This window comes from Myotis brandtii, unplaced genomic scaffold (genome assembly GCF_000412655.1).
Source record: "Myotis brandtii unplaced genomic scaffold, ASM41265v1 scaffold159, whole genome shotgun sequence".
Lineage (NCBI taxonomy): Eukaryota > Metazoa > Chordata > Mammalia > Chiroptera > Vespertilionidae > Myotis > Myotis brandtii.
The window spans coordinates 2,906,381-2,915,741 of NW_005355799.1; the positions used below are offsets into that span (position 1 = coordinate 2,906,381).

General features: G+C 37.9%; 1 protein-coding gene across 1 annotated transcript in view; it reads left to right on the plus strand.

Moving 5' to 3' along the window:
• The first annotated feature begins 4,812 nt into the window (after nt 1-4,812).
• GBE1 (glucan (1,4-alpha-), branching enzyme 1) overlaps nt 4,813-9,361 on the plus strand; it is a 289,368-nt gene continuing 284,819 nt past the window's right edge. Inside the window, exons 1-2 of the mRNA XM_014536264.1 lie at nt 4,813-4,834; nt 6,819-7,037. Coding sequence (XP_014391750.1) covers nt 4,813-4,834; nt 6,819-7,037 — 241 coding nt within the window. The remainder of the gene's footprint in view (nt 4,835-6,818; nt 7,038-9,361) is intronic.

The following is a 9,361-nucleotide window of genomic DNA, read 5'->3' on the forward strand; positions in this document are numbered from 1 at the left end:
TATCTATATTTTCTTTATACAAATATATGCTCTGCAACTTCTTTTTCTACATCTTTCCCTATCAACACATATCTCTCTACCTTGTTCTTTTTAATGGCTATTGTCTAATTTGTTGTTTGGGTGGTCCACAGTTCAACCAGTCTCCCAGTGTTGAATAGGTTGATTATTTTCCATGGTTTGGCATTATAAATAATGCCATGATTGTACACATAGATGTCTTTGCTTCCTTATGCAATATATCCAAAGGGTAAATGTCTAAAAATGGAATTACTTAGTTGAAGAGTGTGATTTTGAAATTTTCATAACTGATACCATATTATTCTCTAATTTATATTTCATTAGAGAGTATTTGAGAATGTCTTTTTCCTTGCAGTGAACTGTATCCACATAGACAATCATATGCTTATTGGTCTTTTAGGTGGAAAGTGAAATTTTGAAGTTTAGGCTTGCACTTCCCTTAGTTATGTATGAATTTGAACACTTTTTCAAATGTTTATTGGACATTTGTATTGATTTCTTGGGAACTTGTGGTTTTATTTATTTTTAATTTAATTTGTATAACTTTGATCTCTTGAAGTTATTTTGATTTTTAGAGATCTATATTTTTATTATTAACTTACAGGTTTCAGTATTAAATTAGATAAGCCATCCATTCATTATTGATACAAAATGCCCATTTGTTATATTTTTTAATTTCTGTATTTGCTTGAGACTATTTCAGGAATTCTTTTTTATTCCATGTATCTATTTCAATTCTCCAAATTTTACAAACATAGTTTTATATACCCAGCTGGCCACACCCCCTTCAGAGTGGGGGTCCCCACTGGGGTGCCTGGCCAGCCTGGGTGAGGGGCTGATGGCTGTTTTCAGGCTGGTCAAGCCCCCCAGTGGGGACCCTCACCCCATGGGGGTGTGGCCAGCCTGGGTGAGGGGCTGAGGGCTGTTTTCAGGCTGCCCACAGCCCCTTCAGGGTGGGGGTCCCCGCTGAGGTGCCTGGCCAGCCTGGGTGAGGGGTTGATGGCTGTTTTCAGGCTGGCCACGGCCGCGGGCTGGAAGCAGGTATCTGGGATGTATTTATCTTCTATAATTGAAACTTTGTAGCCTTTAGTGGAGCTCAGGGCCGGCCAGGACAGGCGGGAAGCTTGGCTTCCTCCATCGCCGGGGGCAACCCAAGCCTCCTGCTCGGTCCAGCTCCGGGGCTGCTGCCATCTTAGTTGGGTTAATTTGCATATTCACTCCTGATTGGCTGGTGGGTGTGGCTGGTGGGTGTAGCAGAGGTACAGTCAATTTGCATGTGTCTCTTTTATTAGATTAGATTACCCAAACCATAAAGTTCCTTTTCAACTTAATTAGAATTTTTAACTCTTAGAAGTCTTAATTTCTAGCGACAACTAAAAAGTAAGCCATTAGCATTGTTTAAATTAGCAAATACATTTTACAACTTCTAGAATCATACTCTTCCATTGACAAACATATTCATACTTTTAAGAGACACATTTTTAATAAAACATAAGGCATTCATTGACAGCTCCAAATCTATTTTCCAGTTCCTCTAATAAAAAGCCAAAAGTCGGTAAACTTAAGATCTGTTTAGCCATCAATATTTTAGTATTTCATGTTACTTCATAATATTTAGATATTCAATAATATTTTAATCAAATCTTAACTAATTTAGAAAGGAACAATTTACTTCCCCGAAATTTGCATTTTAAAAGATGGCCCAGATAAGAGGTCTTAAAGAAGACCAGGTATTTATATTTCACAGGTACATGTAAAGAAATGCAAGCTTCTCCTGGAATTACTTTGGTTTCATAAAGCCAGTTACCTATAAGTTTTTTGAGATGAATAGGAGAGGTTTTGGAGAGGTAAAAGGATTTGGTGGGCTTTGAATTGTTTCTGGAGCCACACATCTGATCCTGTAAAGAATTCATTTGTAAAAAAAAAGAACAGTCTTTTTGAATACCTAAAGAATTGGGTTGTCACCTAAATATTGACAAAGCACTGACAAATCTGTTCACATAATGTTGGAATTTTTTTTTTCCATCTGGGTACATTTTTCCTAGTTTATAGATAGTACATAGCTTAGGTCTTCTCTGAGAGCCATAAAGGCTTGGATATGTTGTAGGCCAGCGGTTCTCAACCTGTGGGTCGCGACCCCTTTGGCGGTCGAATGACCCTTTCACAGGGGTCGCCTAAGACCATCCTGCTGCATATCAATTTACATTACGATTCATAACAGTAGCAAAATTACAGTTATGAAGTAGCAACGAAAATAATTTTATGGTTGGGGATCACAACATGAGGAACTGTTTTAAAGGGCCAGAAGGTTGAGAACCACTGTTGTAGGCAGTGGGAATGACACCAGGTGTCTAATTGGTGCGGTAAGACAAAACCTGTGTTCAGCAACCTTGGTACTTGGGTTCTGGCTAGGAAAGAATTCAGAGCAGGACCCAAACTGTAAGAGAACATTTATTTGGTAAATTACAGAGGTAGAAGAAGTAATTCCTAGAAGAAATGGGCTTAGGAAAGTTATGAAGGTAAAGGAAGAGCCCTTGGAGCTTGGGAGTGCAGAAGCTAATGGTAATCTGCCTGGGGCTGGGAGGAGGAGTGGGAAGGGAAAGGGAAAGGCACAGGTTGTGTTCCCAGTGGAGAGAGAGCACTGGGTCCTCCATCCTAAGGGTTTTAAGGCTGGAGATTTTAGGGGAGGTCCCAGGGAAATATCTTTATAGAACATTCAGCAGTTTTCCAGGTGTGTCCATTCAGGGTTGTAGACTCCATTGATTGATTGGCCAGCACTAGGGAAGGGGTCATTATTCAATGCAGCTGGTCCTGATGTCAGCTAGGCTGGTTTTATATTGTTTATCTATGCCTGGAACTGAAATACAACTGAGGCATAGATGTTATCTCTAGGCAGGAAAGATCAGGGAGTCCAGACCAGCATATGCTAAGGGGGCAGAAAATGACCCTGGAGGCTAGGTCCCACCCTACAATTGATTGTCCATTGTTAGGCACCTGGGGCTTTCCACCCTTATGATCTTCTATACCTGGTCCATTGTCCTTGCTCTGCTCATCTGTCTAACTGCCTACAGCATATATGGAACTTCTGTCCATTTCCCTTTGACGAAACAAAATAAGTCTAACTGTAAGATAGTATTAAAATTAATGGTGCCATTAACTGGCCAAGCCTCTCCATTGACCACTTCCTATTGGGGCCAGGCTGGGTTGAAAAACAAACTTGAGGGACTCAGGGTTAAATTTTTCCCAGTTGGTGAGAATATACCTCTAAAAAGGGTCTCTTAAGCCACTGTGGATTGGTTCCCCATCTACAGAGAGACAGATATGTAACAAGCTGAGAGTTAGAGGCGTTCCTACAAGTCCCTGGACTGTCTTGGGCTGTCCTATGGTATAGTAGGGCAGGTACCCTGCTGCCTGGGAACTACCTGGAGGTTGAGTGCTACCCCGTGCTCTGAGGGCAGACTTACCAATGGTCACAGTGATGGCATGGCACTGTGGTGATGGACTTATTCTGCTCAGATAGATGGATTCTACTCAACATGAAGCCAGTTTCCTTAAGTGAGACATGCTATTTGATGGCCTCTGGCCTTAGCTAGCCCTACCAGAGGTTCCCCATCATTTCCGTCCATACAAGGGGCTCTCACCTCCTGAGTCATCTGAACCCTCTTGCATGTCTTGGTTTTTCTCCCCAGCTGTATAATACAACCGTGAGGACTTGGAATACTAAGTAACCAATCTTTGTGTGTACATCCCAAGACGAATCAATTATTTAATTAGAGTTGTGTTGGAATTCCCTATGGAATCGCTGCATATTATGAGGAACAACCTTGGGCACCTCCACAGAGATTCTTTGTCACCTAACAAGACCTGAAATTCAAGCAGGAGGGAGGAAATGCTCCTTATGAGTTCAGGCTCTCATTTATCCAGCAAAGGGTTTTGTCCAGAAAGCAATTTCAATTAAAAAGCCAAAGTTAAAAAAACAAAACAAAACAAAACAAAACAAAACAAAAAGACAGCCACTTTTTTTTCTTCCTCTCCTCCTAAGTTATCTTGACCCTTAATCTTCAGCTCCACCTTCAGGATTTTAAAAAAACAGCTCAAATAAAGTTATGGCTTCTTACCTTAAAACAGGAAGGTCTGGAATTCCAAGAAAAATGCACCCAAGTTCACCAGATGCAATGTGGGGAGCCAGTGGGGCACAAGGGCCCCCGGTGGTACCTAGCATGGTCTGGGTCTACAAGGTGGTCCTGGGTGTGCTCCTCTGGGATCCTGCCGTACTATGCCATGATAAGACAATCCAAGTCACAGCACCAAAATGAAAGAAATTGCTGAAATTCCTATATAACATTTCTGAAGTAATATTCAGAAATGTTATTTCCTAAATTGCCCATCTAAAATTAATAGATTAAAAAGTATACTGATGACAGCCTTAAATTTTAGTCACTGTTCAGTGACTGTTATAAAATAAGGGTCTGACATTCTTGTACTTTATCCCATCTTCCTTTCACTCATCTGTTTTTTTATTTTCTAATAATAAAACTTTTACTTTTTTCATTTCTTTTTGTTATTGTGTATTCACTTGCGAATATAGCCATGGTTCTATATTTAAAGATTCAGGGCTCAGTCATACTGCTGCAATGACTGTTCATTTCTTTCTGTGAGTTTGCATTTTTAGTCTTTTAATTGCCATAGACTTAGAATTATTTTAAATTTGACAATATTTTAATAATTCCTTATGCTTGAGTAGGAACTTATATAATATCTTTATTTAGATTACTGCTTTTACTTCTCAGAATTATGTGGGTTTTTGATCTTGAAGGTAATGTTCCTTTGCAAAAAAACCCCTCTCCTCACTCTTTTGAACCTGGTTGTCTATGGAATTATTTTTTTTATTCTTTGAATTTCAGTAGCTTAAACTGGAAGATTTGCATGTGCATGTTTGTGTGTTTGTTTTTTATTTTTCATTTTGCAACACAGTACTCTCTTTTTAATACACAGGTTTAATTCTTAAGGGAAAAATTTCCAGTTTTACATCTTCTATATCCATTTTATTTAGTTTTGTTAAGATTCACCAGCTATCCTTATTTGGATTTTTTGGAGTCAATTTTTTGCATTTCTCTTAGCTTCCCTTTAATATATTCTATTTCTTTGTCTTTTTTATTCTTCATTTAATTACATCAATTTTTCAATTTATTCACTTAACTAATAACTTGCTATTTTTGCTATATGTGCATTTTGTTCTTTGTTAATTCTAATTCATTTATGATTTCCCAATGATGTATTTTGTTCCTCCTTTTGTTTCCATAGGTCTGTAGTCCAATTTTACTTATTCTGCTGTTTTGTCATATAATCTCTCAACTCTTATTTTTAGTGAATTCATTTAAAATAAGTTGAAGTATAATGTGAAAGATATGTGGAAAGGTTCTTTTACTGAACAGCTCAGTTGGGGTGTTCTGTATTAGCTTCTTAAATTTTATATGTTCCCTGTATATGCCCTAATGCAGTGATGGCGAACCTATGACACGCGTGTCAGAGGTGACACGCGAACTCATTTTTTTGGTTGATTTTTCTTTGTTAAATGGAATTTAAATATATAAAATAAATATCAAAAATATAAATCTTTGTTTTACTATGGTTGCAAATATCAAAAAATTTCTATATGTGACACGGCACCAGAGTTAAGTTAGGGTTTTTCAAAATGCTGACACGCCGAGCTCAAAAGGTTCGCCATCACTGCCCTAATGCCATCTTTCTGGTACTTTTATTGCTCACCCATCAGGGTATGGGGAAGTGCAGGAGAGGCTTATTGGCATTGCTTAATCAGTGGTTCTCAACCTGTGGATCGCGACCCTTTTGGCGGTCGAATGACCCTTTCACAGGGGTCGCCTAAGACCATCCTGCATATCAGATATTTACATTACGATTCATAACAGTAGCAAAATTACAGTATGAAGTAGCAACGAAAATAATTTTATGGTTGGGGGTCACAACATGAGGAACTGTTTTAAAGGGCCAGAAGGTTGAGAACCACTGGCTTACCTCATTGTGTAGTCCTGAAACCTTCACTTCTGATAGAGAGCACCTGCCACATAGTTTTACAAGTTTTGTTGTAGTTTGCTTCTTCCCAGTTTTGGGGGGTATTAGTGAAAACAGCAGTAGTTTGTTTGTTTGTTTGTTTGTTTACCAGTTTTGAATATGGACATGCCTCTAGCATTTGTAGTTTGATGTGATCTATGTTCTTTCCATGCTTTTGCTAAAGGTAGGGTTAGGAAAATTTGGCCCTGCAACCTGATTTTGTAAATAGTTATTGGGCCACAGCTACACCCATCATTTACATATTGCCTTTGGCCACTTACTTGCTTCTGAGACACAGCTGAGTTGGAACAGAGGCTGGGAAAGCCAGAAATATTTACTATTTGCCCCTTAACAGGAAAAATGTGCCAAAACCTGCTGTTGGGGAATTTTATCTTTCTGGCTGGTTTTTGACTATTTTTCTGTCATTTTATTAGGGTTTAGAGGAGAAAGATATAGAATGATCCTTCATTATACTATCTTGACATAGAAATTGCTATAATGCTGATTTTAAAATTTCATGGAACAAAATAATTATCCTATTTCCTCTCATGGCAAAGTGATTGAAATGCTAAACAATGTTAGTGGAATTACTTACTATTTATTTGAGATAAGAATGATTTTACCTACCAGGTAACATCTACCAATAAATGAAATTATTCATGTCTTCTTTAATGATATCTCCCCCCCCCCTTTTTCTGAATAAGAGTAAAACAGCTACTTAATTACAGTAGCAAAAGAATTTAATTTTGTAACTTTCTTCTTTTGCACTTTTCACAGGTATAAGCGGTTTAACCAGACTTTGGAGAACATTGGAGAGAATGAAGGTGGCATTGATAAGTTCTCCAGAGGCTATGAATCCTTTGGGGTCCACAGATGTGCAGATGGCGGCTTATACTGCAAGGAATGGGCCCCTGGAGCAGAAGGGGTTTTTCTTACTGGAGATTTCAGTAAGTATTTTGAAAGCATTAATGATGGTATTAGTATCTTATTAATCTATTTGAAACATAGACTTATTATATTTCATGTAAATGATGAGATGAAAATAAGTGATTAGAAAAATTTCATTTTTCAGATAGAGCCACAGACTTTATTAATCTTTACCTTCATGTAGTATAAATGTTTTGCTATCATGTGATATATGCGTTCCTGAAAAACATTATATTCTGTAAAACCATGTACCAGAAATAAGAGTTTATGAGAAAAATAGTGTTAGGCAGACTACTCCAAATTTACTCAACTTTGTTAGCAAGCTCTAAAAAAAACCAATAGCAATCTGGGTGAAAATATTTGTGTAAATTAAATCTCCACTGGCATTTGCATCTGGTTAGCCGGCATTGTAGTTCATGGATCCTCTATAGTCTGGTAACTTTTTTGAAATCTCAATAAAAGTAGATATCTAATCGAGAGGGTAAACTTCTTTATCACTTAATTTACTTTTCCTTCACCTTTTTTATAACACAAAGGGAAACACTTCTCAGTTTTGTTATCTGTTCTGTTAATTTCACTGTGGACAGTTAACCCTATGGAACGCATAGTAGTTTTAAAGGTTAGGCTTTTTTTTTTATTGTTTAAAGCATTACATATGTCTATTTTTCCCCTAATTGACCCCCTCCCCCATGCTAATATGCATGCATACAAGTCCTTTGGTTGATCACTTATCCCCCCACCCGCTCCCCTGCCTTCTTTCTGAGTTTGGATGGTCTGTTCAGTGTTTCTTTGTCTCTGGATCTATTTTTGTTTATGAGTTTATGTTGTTCATTATATCCTACATATGAGTGAGATCATTGATATTTATCTTTTTCCGACTGGCTTATTTTGCTTAGCATAATGCTCTCCAGGTCCATCCATGCTGTTGCAAATGGTAAAAGTTTCTTCTTTTTTATAGCAGCATAGTATTCCATTGTGTAGATGTACCAGTTTTCTAATCCACTCATCTGCTGATGGGCACTTAGGTTGTTTCCAAATCTTAGCTATTATAAATTGTGCTGCTATGAACATAGGGGTGCATATGTCCTTTCTGATTGGCGTTTCTGGTTTTTTGGGATATATTCCCAGAAGTGAAATTACTGGGTTGAATGGGAATTCCATTTTTAATTTTTGAGGAATCTTCATACTGTTTTCCATGTGGCTGCACCAGTCTGCATTCCCACCAGGTGTGCATGAGGGTTCCTTTTTGTCCACATCTTCACCAGCACTTGTCCTTGGTTGATTTGTTGATGATAGCCATTCTGACAGGTGTGAGATGGCACCTCATTGTTGTTTTGATTTGCATCTTTGGGATGATTTATTTATTTATTTTCTCCTTAGTTTCCATTGCCCTATGAGTTGTATCGGTAAAGATATTGCTATGACATATGTCTGATATTTTGCTGCCTATGGAGCCTTCTAAGATTTTTATGGTTTCCCATCTTACATTTAAGTCATTTAACCATTTTTAAAAAAATATATTTTATTGATTTTTTTACAGAGAAGAAGGGAAAGGGATAGAGAGTTAGAAATATCAATGAGAGAGAAACATCGATCAGCTGCCTCCTGCACAACCCCTCCTGGGGATGTGCCCAGTAGGTACAGGCAACCAAGGTACATGCCCTTGACCGGAATCGAACCTGGGACGCTTCAGTCCTCAGGCCGACACTCTCTCCACTGAGCCAAACCGGTTAGGGCCATTTAACCATTTTGAGTTTATTTTTATGTACGGTGTAAGTTGGTTGTCTATTTCATTTTTTAGCATGTACCTGACTAATTTTTCCAGCACCATTTATTGAAGAGACTGTCTTGACTCCATTGTATGCTCTCTCCTCCTTTGTCAAATATTAATTCAGCATAATGGCCTGGGTCGATTTCTGGGTTCTCTGTTCTGTTCCATTGGTCTATATGTCTGTTCTTGTGCCAGTACCAGGCAGTTTTGAGAACAGTGGCTTTGTAATATAGCATGATATCTGGTATTATGATTCCCCCAACTTTGTTCTTTTTTCTCAGGATTGCTGTGGCTATTTTTTTTTTTAATTCCATATGAGTTTTTGGAGAGTTTATTCTAGGTCTGTGAAATATGCCATTGGTATTTTAATTGGGATTGCATTGAATCTGTAGATTGCTTTGGGTAGCATGGACATTTTAATGATGTTGATTCTACCAATCCATGAACACAGTATATTCTTCCATTTGTCTATGTCTTCCTCTATCTCTTTTTTCAATGTCCTGTAGTTTTCCGAGTAGAGGTCTTTTACCTCCTTAGTTAAGTTTATTCCTAGGTATCTTAATTTTTTTGTTG